Source organism: Priapulus caudatus, unplaced genomic scaffold (genome assembly GCF_000485595.1).
Source record: "Priapulus caudatus unplaced genomic scaffold, Priapulus_caudatus-5.0.1 Scaffold806, whole genome shotgun sequence".
NCBI lineage: Eukaryota > Metazoa > Priapulida > Priapulimorpha > Priapulimorphida > Priapulidae > Priapulus > Priapulus caudatus.
In genome coordinates, this window is record NW_014577867.1 from 21,334 (window position 1) to 38,478 (window position 17,145).

At 47.6% G+C, this 17,145-nt stretch overlaps 1 protein-coding gene across 3 annotated transcripts in view; it reads right to left on the minus strand.

Annotated features, from left to right (window-relative positions):
- Positions 1-603: 603 nt before the first annotated feature.
- Positions 604-17,145, minus strand: part of LOC106813663 (semaphorin-1A-like) — a 121,928-nt gene continuing 105,386 nt past the window's right edge. Inside the window, exons 9-18 of one of the 3 annotated variants that reach the window (XM_014817859.1) lie at positions 15,713-15,854; positions 14,079-14,302; positions 12,983-13,113; positions 12,568-12,650; positions 10,135-10,477; positions 9,572-9,651; positions 9,168-9,200; positions 7,334-7,513; positions 6,497-6,556; positions 604-2,908 (exon numbers count right to left, since the gene is read on the minus strand). In XM_014817859.1, the coding sequence (XP_014673345.1) occupies positions 2,514-2,908; positions 6,497-6,556; positions 7,334-7,513; positions 9,168-9,200; positions 9,572-9,651; positions 10,135-10,477; positions 12,568-12,650; positions 12,983-13,113; positions 14,079-14,302; positions 15,713-15,854 (1,671 nt within the window). In that variant the 3' untranslated portion in view covers positions 604-2,513. The remainder of the gene's footprint in view (positions 2,909-6,496; positions 6,557-7,333; positions 7,514-9,167; positions 9,201-9,571; positions 9,652-10,134; positions 10,478-12,567; positions 12,651-12,982; positions 13,114-14,078; positions 14,303-15,712; positions 15,855-17,145) is intronic. The other 2 variants (XM_014817860.1, XM_014817861.1) reach the window with 2 other exon arrangements.

Consider the following 17,145-nt stretch of genomic DNA (forward strand, 5'->3'; position numbering starts at 1 on the left):
ATCTAGACTGCATGGAATACGCAAGAAAACTACTGCAAACCTCAAAGTCAAAATGAGCTAATAACTAATGTTTATAAGCTATTTTCGATATTACAGTTACTTAAAAGTGTGCTAGTATAGTCAGCCTCTCTGAAGTGATCGCTGCAGACTTTACGAAGGCATTTTAACTTGGCTATATCGCTATGACGATACGATCGGCTATTGGTGATTCCTGTATCTTTCCAACTGACCGGTTGATTGCGCAATCGTTTTAACACCTCTAACTCCCGCTGCGCCACCTGCTGACAAAGCTAGCGGCTAACCCCATTGTGTGTCCTGTCTAATACTGTGGTAATTATTAGTTAGTCAAATGAAAAGATCTGTGTCATTTCTTATGTTCTGTGTTCCAGAGTGTAGATGAATAATTGAATGAAGGAAATCAAAACAAGATGGTCTCTTGATATAAATCATGATATTCCGTGTTGAACTGAAAGTGGTGCCAAATTGGCAAGTGGTGAAGTGAATTGTCACGATTTTTGATAAGAATAAGTGGGTGTTCATAGAACTACAGAGAAGAAATGAAATGTTTAATGATAATTGTGAAAAAACATACACAACTATGAATTTTGTTTAGTGGTTTAATATATACAATTTCACCATCAAAGCACAACTTTATCGACTTTAAACTAATGCTCATGGCTGTGTTCCCAATCATAAAACTACCACACCAACCTTGAACACACTTGGATGCACAACTGGACAGTTTGAGCAGATTACTTCCTCGATAAATCAACACAAATTAAGTATAACCATTAATCACTGATTGTGCAACAAGCTAATCCTATCCAGTGGGATAGTTAGAACAACAATTGCACGCCTTCTGACAATGCATTTTGTAACGGAATATTCTAGAAATTACCGTATGGCATTCGTCCCAAAATAAACTCATGATAACGACTTGTAGCATCTATAATATTGTATAAGGGTATGGATAACAGTCTGCAGGAAGCTTACAGAAGTACTACGTTTAACCTGCTACATCCCGTGATTGGTTGTGTGTCAGTGTTACATGTACAGTGACGAGGAAAAACTACAAGGAACGTCTACATCTGCATCTATTTACAATTAGGCCTTTCCCATGAGCGCACAAATGAGAGTGTGGCACTGTAGTATTGATAAAATAAGTCTGGCTGAGATTCGAAGATGAGATTTCTTTAATGCTTACCTATATTCTCTGTACAACGGTTTCCCACAGAATCAACTAAAAATTATACTCTATATACTTATCGGTACAGTATTTCAACATCAACAGGAACGTTCGAGACTTATGGCCACGTTTTAATCTATTCTACTGAAGTGTGCCTGTGTTCTGTCAGGCAGCAGTAGCTTCAAATCGAAGTGGAACTAAAACAATAATCACGGATACGCTTCCGTGATGACGAGCTCAAAAAAAAGGTCTTTCAGTAGTATTTACAAACAAATTATTTTTTACAAACATAATAATATATACACCAATCTCTCGTGAACTTGATTAGCTACCATTTCGTCGTGCAGGCCTCGCACGCTGTCTCAGTTTTCCTACTCGCACACATTACTGCCAGTCTCCTTAAATAATGCTACTTAGTAGTCGAACTATTGTTGGTCACCAGTATATAAGGCACATGCAGGCACATAATGCTGCACACCCACTGCAGTGTCATCCTACTGCCTAGCATTCATCACGACACTCAATAATTTAACAGCAATTACAGCAGGTTTGAGCGATACACCATTGCACTGCTTGCGAATAGATAGTGCAGAACAACACTACGGGCATATATTACCATCTTTACGCGCTTCCTTATATTAGATAGCTGCACGACTGCTTGCTCATGGTGTCTCATGCTAGCAGTTATGTTTCGACGCTCGCTGTGAGCTGCAGCCACGGAACACTGATAGCTAGCTGAACGTATGTGCCTGGGCACGAGTTTCTAATTTCCAGTTTCTCTTGCTGCGGGTGCGGAACGGATGCTTTTGTCTAGTCGAGCTTCTTGCAGGCAGCACCCGTGTATGTTGCACGTCAGGTTGAAGCATGTTCACCTACCTCTCTGCTCCATCTGCAGTCGTTTACAATGGAGAGAAGTATCTCCCCAGCAGGTGGCGCTGCGAGACTCAAAACGGATTGCATCTGTTAGCTTGGTAATAACAACAACAACAATCTGAACAGCGTGTTGAAGCCGCTCGGCAAAGCTGGTTGCTTGCCAGCCGCTCGGCAAAGCTTGTTGCTTGGCATCTGCTTGGCAAGGCTTGCTGGCTTCGCCCCATCCCCCTGACCGCGTCCACGCATGCGCTGCGACCGACGATCCCCTAATGTCCCCGCCTTGCAGCGACTTGCCGATCATCACAGTACGGAGCGCTGGGTTCGTGTGAGCGTCACTCATCGTCGCACTATACAAAATACTGTGTAGCAAATTCTCACAGAGATTGCACCAGGAAAATACGGCGACGCACGGCGACCGCCGCGCCGTCGCCGCCCGCCCCGCCACGAGGGGGCGCTACAAGTACACCTTCTTCGCCTTCGTCAGCGTGTTCGTGTTGTACACCGAGTCCGTCGTCGATATGTTCGGCGACTTGCCGCCGCCGCCGCCCTTCGGCGCGACGTTCAGCACGAGGTTCACCGGCGGCTTGTTGTTGACGACGTAGCCGCCGCTGCCTATCGAGCCGGCGTCGTGGTTGAGGTGCTGTGCCTCGCGCGACGCCCGCCGCAGATCGTTGTTCTCCTTGTAGGGCGGCTCGCCGTCGCGCGCGCGCCGCGCGTGCCACATGCTGAAGCGGTAGCCGAAGCAGAATCCGATGAGGAGCGCGAGGATGAGCGTCAGCACGATGGCGAGCGTCAGCGACTCGGCAGAGTACGCGTGCGACGAGCCGGTCAGCTGCGCGGTGCTCGGCTCTGAAACACACGCGTGAAGAGAGAGAGAGCGTTAGCGTGGCGTCACGGGGTGGAGTCGTAGCTCGGCGCGGCGGGACAGGGTAAACTATCACAATGTTAGCGTGGCGTCACAGGGTGGTCAAGTCCCAGACCAGCATTACATCACTGGATGGAGGGAGAGTAAGGTGTGAGGGTGGCATAGGGAGATGCATAGTTGCACATCAGCACAGCAACACGGGGTAGTGAGGGTGGCATCACAGGGGGAGTCACAGATCCGTGTGGCGTGAAAAGTCAAATTGTCACGCGTTGGAATGGTGGCATTAGGTAGAGAGCACTGATCTCTAAATACTAATTAACTCTGTATGATCGTTAGTATAGAGAGATCAGTGGTGGAAAGTACGGCATGAAAGTGGCATCAGTGGGCAACTAGTCACAGATCGGTGTGGCATCATGTCGTAAATAAATCATGCATTAGCATGGTGTAACACGGAGGGCTGTCACGCGCTATCACATAAAACAGGGTAGCATGATTTAAGGTGATGCACAGTAAGGGTCATCACACTTAGTGTGTATAGCAGCACCCTATAACGAGTCTCTAATGCGCACACTCGGGTCTAACAAGATGGCCAGTGATGCTGGACAGCTTGAGGTAAAGCTTACAGCACCATTATGTAAAACTGTCGGGTTGACGACAGTGCTTACGAAGGCTTTATGGATAAGCTGTACCTGTAATGCAGACATACTGAGTTAGTACTTTCGTTAACTACAAAAATTCACAAGACACGACGAAGAAGAGAAATATCTAAACGTATTCTGCTGTGCGACAGCGACGATCGTTAACATGTACGTGTTAGCAACCCGACAGAACGTGTTAGTATAACATAAACTATACACCCCATCTACTCTAGAGTGGTGGTTCTTAACCCTTTCGGCTCGGCGCTGTCACTATTGGACTACAAAGAAATGTTTCGATATGCCCTGGAGAGCTTTTGTAACTGCACATACTTATGCTTGGAGCCCAGAGGTCAAGAACCATAGCTCGAGAGCATCAGTTACTATACAGTGCGAGGGCCACCTAGCAGTGCCACCTGTGGGCATTTCTAGCATTATGAGCGTGTAAGCAGTAAGCCTCACGAGCGTGTATGTATGGGGATTAGCAACCGGTGTCCACTACTGTGTATTAGCATCATAACAACGCATCAGTCTCACAGCTAGACATCAGTGTCCCAACTCAAGATAAACTCGGAGGCGTGCGTAGCACGTTCACACGAGGTGTACGTGTGAACCGTAGGAAAACAAATAGGCAAAATGATGCGTATAACAGACGCGTATATCAGCGCATAACAGGTAAGTTATCAGTGCATTACGCACAATTTCACTTTGCCAGTGAAACCTGTGAGTATTGAGACACGATGAAGCCATGTAGGCCTGCTTCATGTGCTGTCAGCAGTGCAGCAACCTACAGAGCTGGGTTGATAACACCAGGATAACACTAAGAGAAGCCTGCGATCTTTAGACATAACGAACTGAGCAGCAGTTGCCGAAGGCTGCTAACGCCATCATAAAACTCGGCGCACATATTTTTACCGGAGAAAAACTTGATATTTGCAAATGCACTCAAAAAGGCAAGGGCGACGCGGTGTGGATGGAATGGCTGGGCGTGTTACTAGCGTGCACCAATGACTTCATGGATCCCATGACTAATTGATTCACAATCACTAAAAACTGAGTAAACCCTATGAAAAACTCATCAGACTGGTTGAGCTATGGTTCAAAACTGTGCCTCTACGGCATTGCAATGTCGTTCACAATTACAGCAAAAAGACCAGCAGTCCTAACTGCATGCGCCCCCCAAGGACCATAACCGCAGTTGCTACTGCGTTCCCCCTAAGACCCCACAACCTCGGTCCTGAAGTATCCTTTACGGCTAACCGCGATGGCGTTTCAAGACACCATAGCTTAGTTTTCCCAGAACCTCTGATCTGTCATCATTGGGTGTCACTGCATATGTGTCGACTTTTAAGCCCTGTGCGCCAGTACATTGTACCGGGCTCCCTCTGTGATGACAGGACCTAGCTGTGGGCTGATGACCTCTCACCCACTACAATTTCTTAAAAGATGCACCGGTGTGCAAAACACGTACTGCATCATCGCTGCATATAGTATGCACGATCATTTACAAACCACCAGATCTGTTTATTTGTATATGCCATGTTACATTTCATCGATAAGGCCCCTATCCACTAGAATGCCGAACCCTCAATGGCTAAGTAGTGAAACAAATTATAGCAAAACAAATGAAACAGTACATTAACAGACATTTAAATAATAATCGCCGTAACATGAAACGTGACGTGAAATAGGGATACTTGCACACCACCGATTGCGTTCGGGAAACAACTACGCTTATGTATAAACATACGGGGACCACAAGGCACAAACATAAACCCACACGAGTGCAAAAACAGCCACAAGATCACACGGATACAATGCAAAATCTCACTGCTATCTAACACAATCCATGTGTAGCCCTGGTATTCTGCTGTTACTCTAACTCGTCTCGTCTCCACATATGCAATAAAATCGAAAATGTAAAAAGGAAAAGGAGTGAAAGCAAGAAAGAACGAGGAAAAATAGTATGAATGCGTGCAACACCTACAGCTATGACAATGTTCTAACATGCTGTCCCTACAGGGTATGAGCCCACTCACAAGTTTCAGGCTTGGAGTAATCATTCTGAAATGATCACTCAGAATGATTACTACAAGTTTCAGGTTACCGCACGCACACATGCACTCCCCCCCCCCACCAGACACAGAGAAGATTAAATGTGTTCTATGAAGATCCATGTGTTAGTTTGCCACCAGGTAAATGAAGCCATGTAGTCGCAAGATGCGTGAAAACGACACGACAGCTAGCACCTTCAACAACACCCGCAATAAGTACACAGCAGTAATTATGCTGTGTGTGTCTGTACAGATCAGCTGTATAACACAGGGCGGGCGTGTATGGGGGTATCACTAACATCACAAAGACGGTAGGACAATTAAGTGTAGATCTACGATACATAAGTAAATCTGAATTTATCGTCATGGTTTGCATTATTTTGTTTTTATTCCGATGGTGGACGAAATATCAGCGCTTACCCAAATGCGTTCAGAGTCTCTACTTTGCATTTCACACCGCCACCTACAGCAGCTCTCAGTACACGCAATACTGATATTCTGCTAGTCTCTCTGCTGCTGTACTACCTATGCTCATTCGAGTATAATTGATCTCTATAGCACACTCACGTGAGTGCTTCGAGACCAACGAGTGAGGGATGCGCAGAGAAATTAGCATTCCGAGACTGTGACTTATACCTAGGCGCCGATCGGGTAAACCACCGCACGCATTAATCAGAGTGATTAGTGCTAACTGGCGGTGGCTGCCTTCCCAGATGCAGGGCCAACTGTGCTGCAGGCGTGTACGGGTGAGCGTGACCGTTCCATTGTTCCTCGCCATTTAAATCATATTATTGCATCTTACTTATCACCGGTGTGCGCGCGCATGTTCGCAAAGCGGCTAGCCATTGTGAAGTGGTTGATAAGCCAACGAAAGGGGCCTCACCTAGTGCTGGGGCGCACTTGCTCGCTGGTGCCTCCTGGGGTTTGATGTCCTCAGTTGAACCTGTCGGTGATAACAGCCACATCGAACAATAAGCCTGACGCGGTACAGCAGGGCGCGAGAGAGCGCCACCTGGCGTGAATTTCCGGGTATTCCAGGGGTAGGGGGCGTAGGGAGTCGAGAAACTCAGGAAGCATAGGCGATAGAGAGAAAACGAGAGACAGAGGTGCAGAGCCTATCGAACGTTTCGTGAAAACCACTTTAACGAACAACCACCAAGTGTTAGCTGACGGTCCCCATCGTACAGCGAATGTACTGTGCCTTAACTGACCATTTCCTCGTCGATTCTACGTGTTATACAGACAGGTGCATACGTGCGTAATTTCAGACGTGACATCTACATCGTGCGAGACAGAGACTAATAGCATATCCGTTCACTAGTACATGCAAGAATAAAGAGCTAGGTTTATGATAACACGGAAGCAAACGTATTTGCAAGGATGATTCTCTGATAAAATTTCCCATGTGCATCCCTGCCACCAATTGTGAGCTTCTCTCTGAGATGTTAGTGTAGGTTTGTTATGATTAAGTGCAGACGAACCAATTTATATGAATTAATGCAAGGAATAGTTAATTTGTAGGAGGGACATATAGGGTGGACATACTTCTTTGCCGTATCATAGAAATATTTCAAAGCTTACTCAATTTGGCATTTAGTAATACTCTTCCATATATCGAATGAGCTCTTTTATGCTAATGAAAGGTCTTGCCAAACAAAATTTTCACAATTTTTTGCAAAAGTTAAAAAAAATACGAATCTCTACGAAAATTTACACTAACCAGTAATTTCATTATTAACAACGTATTTCGCAAACGATGCATTGGCGACTTTCGAGCAGTCGCAAATGCACTGTGTCGCAGAGGGCGCTGCGGGAGTGGAAGTGCTTGGTGGCGCCACCGTGGTCGTTGTCGGCGGTTCTGTGCTCGGCGGTGCGGTTGTGGCGGGATGTGTTGTCACTTCTATCAATCAATGAACAAGGTGCACGATGACGCAGAGTCACGTGACAAGCAGTGCTAGATGCGTTTAGTGTACAACGGCCCCCGTTGTTCGTGCACGGATGATCCTCTATCACGCTAAAAACTACGATCGTCGAGATCCCCGCAGATCATCCAGGCAAAACACGGTGGTATGCAGTACACACGCAATACAATCATCAGCACAACACAACGCCACGCAGCAGCGGAAACGTCATCACGCGTGAACCCTGCTGCGTGTAACACAACACAACATAGCATTTTGTCATGCAAAACTTAACAGAGGAGCAACAATGCAAATGGAAAACGACGATTATTTTACGGGAAGTGAATTTTCCGTCACGTTCCTCTGGTATTCGTTATTCGAGTGTTCGCTCATGTAATCGGTCTGCGATGGCATTATCGCACTCGATTCGAGCCAAGCACTTTTAATTTTGTACTAGCGCGAAGCCCCCAATTAAAAGTACAATTCTGTAGACGGCTCTATCTGCACTCGGTTGTTCAAAACGCCCGGTACAAGCCACCAGTGACGCTGTCACACGATTCAGCAATAGCTCAGTGTGACTCGCGGGCCTGGGCGACCAATAACTCGTGTAACATGAGTCAGATCGCAAAGGCTACCGTAGTTTGGAATGCTAAAGCACCTAGCTTTTTTTTCCGCAAGCAGGGCACCACTGCGGGTCAGTAACCAAGGTGACAATGCTACAGCATCTGCACACCTGTTCATTAGTGTATGTTACACGGACATACCATTACCTTGTCAATGTGCAGAAATGCACCTTGTTAGTATCGAAGCAACGTCGTTACTCGAAACGTTGTTCGATTGTTAATTAACCCAGAAAATCCCACTTCACATATAATTGCTCACTACACTTGCCGACCAGATGTATGTATGTGCATATATTTGTATATATACAGTGTGTTATGTGTGTAAACAGATAAATATACACATCAGAAGTACATAATAGCAGGCCCTCTATTATGCATTCCTGAGACACATGTATATTTATATGTATACCATACATCGGCAGAAGAGTAAGTAGCATGAATTCAATAGACCCAGCAAGGCTTTTACACCCAGCACTAATACTACTGCATTAGACAGGACAAGAGCACTAGTACAGCTTCAACAAGATAGACAGAGTACAATGCTGTTCTGTAATGTAATCCAATACGAGTAAGCAGACGAGTACACCAGTAGTGACACCTGGAGACAAAAAACTGCAACACCATCTAATAGACGAATGAGAGTTAGACAGAGAATATGATTAGTGAAGACACAGAAAAACATGGTTAGTATGACAACCTACCACTATTCCTACAGAGGTGTATAACGTACGGATACGGTTAACCCTGGTTAGTATAAACGCAACATATTAACACTGCCCTGGAAATGACTGCCTGCTTGCTTGAGGATGCTTTACATAGCGAGGATAACAAATTTTCCTTATCAACTTCATACAGTGGATATTGCTGACATGAAAAGGTGTCGCACGTTACTACTGTTGCAAAAACGGTGGATCTTTCCTTTACAGCCATTTATCACCCTCTAGCAAGCATTCAGGCGAACATAAGTGTGTGTTATCAGCACTCAGTGAATGTAATGTAGAGGCAATCCACCATTCCACACTCAACTCACCAGGGGTTGTGCTTGTAGACGTAAGTTTTTCATCTGAAATTGATAAAGGCGTTTGCGTGATTTTAAACAAAAAGGGGTCACTATATCAAGAACAAAATCACTGTCAAATTAAATAGAAAGTAAATTAAATTTTAATACAACTGAATTCGAATTGAAATCATATTGAAGAAAAAAAACTTGAAAAAACTGTCAATCTCGACTGGTACCTTTCTCAACGAAACCAGTGAACATTGTTAAATAAATTATTTAGAAAAAAACATTCAGATAATAAAAATCAGGTAACGTGCAAGGTAAATTAAAACCATGAAGTCCGTACTATACGAGATAGTCGGTGCACACATCATCATCACACATGTCACGCATGGACGGAGAGGATGGGACAAAATGATGTCAGCGTCACCTACCTACATCTTTACAGTCTACGTGAAAGCCATCCTGAACGTTCTGTATAAACTGTCCAGGGTGGGGAGTGCTCCATGGTTTCCTGCAAGCACAAAAGAGAAACGATACAATTAGTACGGTAAATCCGAGCGGAGACACGAAAACTTTCGCAAGACTCTCCACGACAGTAGCAGTAGCGAGCTTGTAATAGTTAATTCCTGCTAAGCAACTGTCAATTAATGAACATCTTATGCATCATTCGTACAGCAGGACACCATGTCATATACACAGATGCAGACACACACCCACACGCACACATACACACACTTAGTAAGCAAGGTGGAGTCACAAGTGAAGACTCATAACTGAGAGCATAGAACTCACTGACCAGGGTCATAGCTCGCGGCAGTTCCCCCCCCCCAAAAAAAGTAGACAAAATATATGGTGGTCACCTTCCCAGAACACACAATGCACATAGCTCCCCCCCCCCCCAGAAAAAAAGGGTTAGCTACGTTCCTGCTAGCTTCTCCCCCCACACACCCCACCGTGCTCAACTCTTTCAGCAACCCGCGCACGCGTAACTTGCCTCTTGTCGGCGGCGTCGCCGCGGTTGGCATCGTGCACGCACAGCTTCTTCTTGCGGTCCCACGCGCAGTAGGGGTCCTGCAGCTGCACGCAGCCGGCGCAGGAGACGCGCACGGCGCAGTGCTGCACGGGCAGCGCGTGTACCGACCGCTGCGACACCACCACCAGCTTCTCGTCGGTGTCGCCGTCTGGCGTGCGCTGCCGGTAGACGTACAGGTTGGTGAGGTTGCCGTGCAGCGTCACGTTGAGCACTCGCACCTGCTCGACGACAATGTGCCGCCTCGCGTCGTCGCCGCCGCCGCCGCCAGAGTTCACGTGCAGCGACTTGAACACGAAGCCGTCACCTGCAAACACACGCATGCACCTGTAAGCACACGTGTAAGCACACGTACACACCTGTAAGCACACCTGCAAGCACACGCACACACCTGTAACCACACCTGCAAGCACACGCACACACCTGTAAGCACACCTGCAAGCACATGCACACACCTGTAAGCACACCTGCAAGCACACGCACACACCTGTAAGCACACGCACACACCTGCAAGCACACACACACACACACACACCTGTAAGCACACCTGCAAGCACACGCACACACCTGTAAGCACACGCACACACCTGTAAGCACACCTGCAAGCACACACACACACGCATGCACCTGTAAGCACACGTGTAAGCACACGTACACACACACACACACACACACACACACACACCTGCAAGCACACGCACACACCTGTAAGCACACCTGAAAGGAGAACTAAGATTTGCACCTGCATGGATGTCATGCGAAGTGTAATTACTTTGATTAGTCCTTAATTGGCAATTAATTAGAGACGGTTTGTGGAAACAATGTTTGCAGGGAGAATCCTGATCTCCATGACATTGTTAAATAGATAATTGTGGCAGATGGTAAGAAGATCACAGCATCTGATACCACACTGACCGCAAACATCCCAATTAATTTTTAAGGAGAGAATCAGGCATGCAGTGCCAATGGATTAATAACTAATTAGACTTTATTAGTGTAATTCCATAGCAAACGTAAGTTATAATTTTCCATAATTTATACAGTTTATATGTTCATAGTTTTTAAGTCCAATAAATGCTGTAAAATAAGCTAATGGAATGTGCAGCTGCAGTAAGTTATACATACCGCCAACATATAAACAGTTAATCATTGTCGTGTGAAAGTCTAAATTGCATAAAATGATTGCATTACAAAATGCATAGGGACAGATACGCTGCAACACTGTAAAACTCCACTTAAACGAATTTGTATAAATAGTTTTTTGTTGAATCTTCTTTTCGCAAATTTGCATATTCGCAATGGGGATGCTAATGAAGGCCTCAACATGCTCATTAAATTGCGAGTGCAATTAGGCAGAGATGCAGTGAAAATAGCGGTCATTCAATCAGGTGCTGTAGAGTTCCTGCGGCAATGGAATTGGTCATGTAATTTCCATGCACAACCCCCTAATGTCATCTCACCCTATTCCAACCCTCAGATCGCCCCACCCTTCCCCTAATCTTACCCACTCCTTACATCGTAGCTCCCCCTGCACTTCCCCCTCTCATCCCTCTAAACCTGTTCTACCCCTCGCACTGCTCGACTCTCCCTTTGCCCCATTACTCGTTTTCTTGGTCTAAAACCTAGATGATATTACCAATGCTAAGTCTCGGCAGAAGACGAAGCACAGGTGCAAACCGTCGCGTGATAAAAATAATTTCCTATAAGAATAAAACCCAATTGATTCGACATCAAATATGCGTTCGATGCGATCTTGCTTCATAGCGGGTTTTTTTCTGATGGCGCTGCATGCAAATACATGGAAGTTCTAATGTATTGATTCCCCACTCCTTTTATCATTAGAAAAATGCCACGATTTTTTAAAATTCCGGCGTCACCCGGGACCGGCCATACTCTCTTTTTTTCGATTGGCAGCATCGCGTCCGCCTTATGGCTTCACTTACAAATTCATGAAGCCTCATCGATCGTCCCGGCAATTAATAATTGATAGCCGCGAGCATTTTCGCTGCAGAGTGACAGTTGACTTTTAATTAGCACAGAAATCCGAGCCTTTTGTCTCGCAGTGAACTGTAGCGGCAACAATTAATACCCACACAACCTGATTAGCTCCCGGGAGGCTGCGATGCGGCCCCACCCGAGATGCAACGCGTCGTCGCGTAGCACCGAGACACCACTATGTGCTCCTATACTGCTGAACGCATTCGTCTATAACTGCAGCATACTGCGTCACGACTGTGTTCAGTAGGAGCTGTGCTTCGCCTCTAGACGACGATGGAGTGTAACACCCATGCTACCGGAATGCCAGCCACTGATCGAACGATGCAACGTTGCGGAAATCGTAATGAAATCAAGCGGGTAGTCTGACAGTTGGCGTAGACCCTGTGCGGCAACACTTACTAGTTCCGACGAACATAACGTCGTACGTGGATCCGTCCACCGCCACCACCTGGGGATCGACTGTGATGTGCGTGAACTTTGACCTGAAATGTACAATGCGCTGGTATTTGTAAAAGGTTTGAATTCCAACTTTTTCGCAGAGTTGTTCAGGAGAGCTGCGTGCATCCGTGTTTTTCCCCCCCGCAAACTGGGAAATAACTGTTTGTTACTAATATGCCTTGAACGAAGTGATAACTCTCTAATGCTAAAGAACATATAAGTGACAATTTGTTCCGCAGAGAGGCTGTTTTTCGATAAATGCGCAAGTGGAGTAGTCAGTCGGCTGCTCTGAACACCTCTGGTTGTTAGAGAAACTAATACTCGATGCAGCAAGATGTGAGAGATGAGTGCATGTATTGGAGAATGCGTCACTTACTGCAGATGTGTGCGCACCAGCAGTGGCTCACTCCCCATAGGTGGCACAGGCATGTCCATTAGTGGCTTGTCCTTGATGAAGTTCAAGGTCGTATCGGGGAGCTGACTTGAGTCTTGTGAATCATTCACACACTGAAAAGCAACCAATTAGGGATGTGACGTCAAGGCAATGCGAAATGTAATGTACAATGCAAGGCTTCGTAATTTAAACAATTTCCACACCAGGGTTTATACATAATTATAATGACAGATATTAAATCAAATTGGGTATGATTGATATAATTTACACAGATGAATATAACGTAAGGAATAGATGAAAGGAATATGAAGGAAATTCAAGTAAATTTCCATTAAAATATAAGTCGTATTACTAATGTCACACACACAGGAGAACTGCCAGGAGTAAATCACAATAACATGTATATCATAATTATCTGCAATTATAGTTATTATTTTATGGCACTGTAAATTGTGTGCACTAATAATTGCAAGGAGTTATTTAAAGGTTTCTAACCATGATAACCACCGGGTTTACGCTTCATGGTAAGCAGCTGATAGGGTAACAAATACAGCCAGGACTGTTAATAAGAGTAGGGACGAAGTTATATCAAGGGTCCATCGTGATGTTTATAACATGCAGTTGTTACAGTGGGGGAGAGTATCATATAGGACTAGCTCCAACATTTGGGGTAGTCCTACCCAACATATGAGTCACAGTCATGGCACGAGCAGTAGAGCGAAAGTCACCACCCAAATTTTCTCATGAGGGCTGGGGGTGGATGGAGTCGTGAGGGGAGGGCTACTTACTTACCATTCCCAGCCGTCATAACTGCAGCACCAGTCGACGTTATAATGGTGACGGTCAAAGGTAAGGATGGATGGAGGGTTGTGGGGAAGAAGGAGGTGGGTTGCTTACCATTCCCAGCCATGGTGAGGGCACGCGCTGCTCTTCCAGCAACAGTCAACGTTATAAGGGGGAGAGGTCAGAGGTAGATATGGATGGAGGGTTGTGGGGAAGGTCAGAGGACAGCACGGATGGAGGGGTGTGGGGAAGGTGATCAGAGGACAGCACGGATGAAGGAAGGTGGGCTTCTTACCGTTCCGGGCCGCGGCGAGGGCACCTTGCTCGAGGGCACCGTCTGCCAGCAGGAGTCGACGTCGTGCGCCTTGAACGGCCCGTCGAACGCGTCAGTGACGTTGCGCATGCGGAACGCGCACACCGCCGACCCGCTGATGCTGTTGTCTGGCGTCGTGAAGACGGCGTAGAACACAAGCTCCCGCTTGCCGTTGACCATCGTCTCCACGAGTGGCGTGCTCGCCTCTACACATGCACACAGAGGCAACAGCGTTAGAGCACATGTATGGAGAACATGGAAGGGTTAGAGCACATGTATAGAGAACCAGGCATGAATGCAGCACATGTACGGACAACACGGCATGAATGTGATGCTCGGTCACGCACGCACGCACGGACGCATGTACAGGCTTCACAAAACATGTTCACTTCAAAGCATCTTCACTCCCCAGAGTGTTTGCACCGTACAATTCAAATTCAGTTATATAACAACCAGACGGGCTCGTTGAGAAAACAATGAATCTTTCGAGCTGGCACATGCGGTGCGATTGCTGGCCGAGTACTGACATGCAGCTAGAATGCAGCAGCTATTAGCATCCAAAGTGCACGCTGTTAGCAGATATTGCCGGCCCTTTACTACCTCGTGTAATTCTCTGAAAACGCTGTTGAATTTAGTCGGAATATAATGGCGACTGTGTAAACGGTTGCGGTTTACATAACCTATCATGCCGAAGAGAATTTTCGCCGAAGGTTTTGCGATAAAGAGCCGCCTCTCTAGACGATATCGGCGCATGAATCGTGTGCGCGGGCACCGCATAGATGGCGTCACGAGCGGTCTGGCAAACGTCGCCGCGGCGACGGCGGAGACGCCGCTACCTGACGACATCGGGATGGATTGAATCAACATTGCGATGCATGCACAGACGACGCAACGGGGAAGACGGCGAATGTGAGAAATCAATTGCTCCGGCGCGATCTCGTTCCACGAGCGCCACCGCATCATCGGCACGCCCGGCGCCACACGCGCCGAGCGAGTCTCGAAAGACTAAATGCGCCGACCGCCCGCACCGAACCAATTACTTGAGCATCGCCGGCCAATATATCGTGACTCCCCCCCCGTGGTGCCACGAATGACCCCCTCCCCGCCCCCAGCAGAGAAAGAAAATGAATCAGCAAAGAAAACGAATCGTCAACAAAAAATGCGACGACTCGATCCTCCGTCGGCCGGCTCGCGACTCGCCGCCTTCTTTCGAGACGAAGTCGAACGAGATCGATCCGATTTTCTCATGCATGCAAATGAGAGGGGGCGGAGGTTGGGCGGGTCATGGGAGCGGCAGATGGAAGGGAATGGAGGTTGGGTGGGTCGCGGGAGCAGCGGATGGGAGGGGACGGAAGCTGGGTGGATCGCGGGAGCGGTGGATGGGAGGGGACGGAGGCTGGGTGGATCGCGGGAGCGGTGGATGGGAGGGGACGGAGGCTGGGTGGATCGCGGGAGCGGTGGATGGGAGGGGACGGAGGCTGGGTGGATCGCGGGAGCAGCGGATGGGAGGGGACGGAAGCTGGGTGGATCGCGGGAGCGGTGGATGGGAGGGGATGGAGGCTGGGCGGGTCGCGGGGCGGCAGTAGCAGCAAAGGGTGGCGCGGCGCAGCACGTACGTATCTCGTTGAAGTGGAACGGGTAGTCGCCGGGCAAGGAGCAGATGAGCCGAGACTTGACGAATGATGTCCACTGTCCCTCGAGCACGAGCAGACCGCCGCGATCGTTCTTGCAGACGCGCGCCACACGCGAGTACACAGCCTGAAACGAGACACAGGGAGAATGAGACATGCCGAAACACAGGGAGACGTTCACGAGACATGCCGAGACACAGGGAGAAGTTCACGAGACACGCCGAGACACAGGGAGGTCACGAGACACGCCGAGACACAGGGAGAAGTTCACGAGACACGCCGAGACACAGGGAGAAGCTCACGAGTCATGCTGAGACACAGGGAGGCCTCGAGTCACGCGAATTCCGGGGGATTCCCTAGCGAGCTCCGTCATCGCCTCCCCCGGGGGTTTTTTTTTTATTGGCACGGCGCTAATTATCGTTGTTGCTCCAGATGGGTTCGAAGTGCAGACGAGTTGGCGGGGGAGGCACGAGGAATGATCACTTCCCGCATTCTTGTTCGTGAGTCAGCCGGATGGGACTGACAAAGATTCATCGGCTGCCGAGCTGAGAGATGGAGGGGAGAGAAGCCGTGCCAGCCGGTCGGCCACGCAACACGTCTAAATTCCGCCGATTAAATATTAACGGGCTCTTAAAGGGTTGCAGCATACGAGACGCGCGCAGCGTGTTACGGAGCTCTCGCGCAGCGCGGTCGGGAATCGAGACGGGCGGCGCAAAATTATTACCTCCGAGAGTGCCTAATGTAATGCATTTATATTGACGTAATTATTGCTAATCAATTACGAAGCACTAAAGTTAACGACTATTACCCCCCCCCCACACACACACGCATATATACGCACACGCACACATGCACGCATGCACGCACGCACGCACGCGCACACACACACACAAACAAACACACAGACAGACTACAGAATCGTCGCGTACACAGGTGCACACGCATACACGCGCACCTACACGTGAACGCACACGCACACAGTGCGTAGTGACAACGACGTTCGAATGAGCTAACTACGTGAATTGCGCCGACTTAATTATAACGCTAACTATCTGTAAAACTGCAAATGCAACATGAAGCAAGTTTACTCTGAGGTCATCGCGATATTTTAAAAATATGTAGCAAAAAGCTGAAGCGCATTTGGCAAAGACATTACTGCTGCGCCCACACCCAGAACTGAGGATTACGCAAGGCTTACGGAAGTTAGCATTACGGATGCCACTGATGTTTGGCTGTCAATTCTCGACGTACACGTCAGGCTACAACGCATCTAACAGCTGTAACTAAAAATTCCGACGCGAGAGAAATAGAAAGAGGGAGAGATACAGACAGACAGAGAGAGAGAGAGAGAGAGAGAGAGAGAGAGAGAGAGAGAGAGAGAGAGAGAGAGAGAGAGAGAGAGAGAGAGAGAGAGAGAG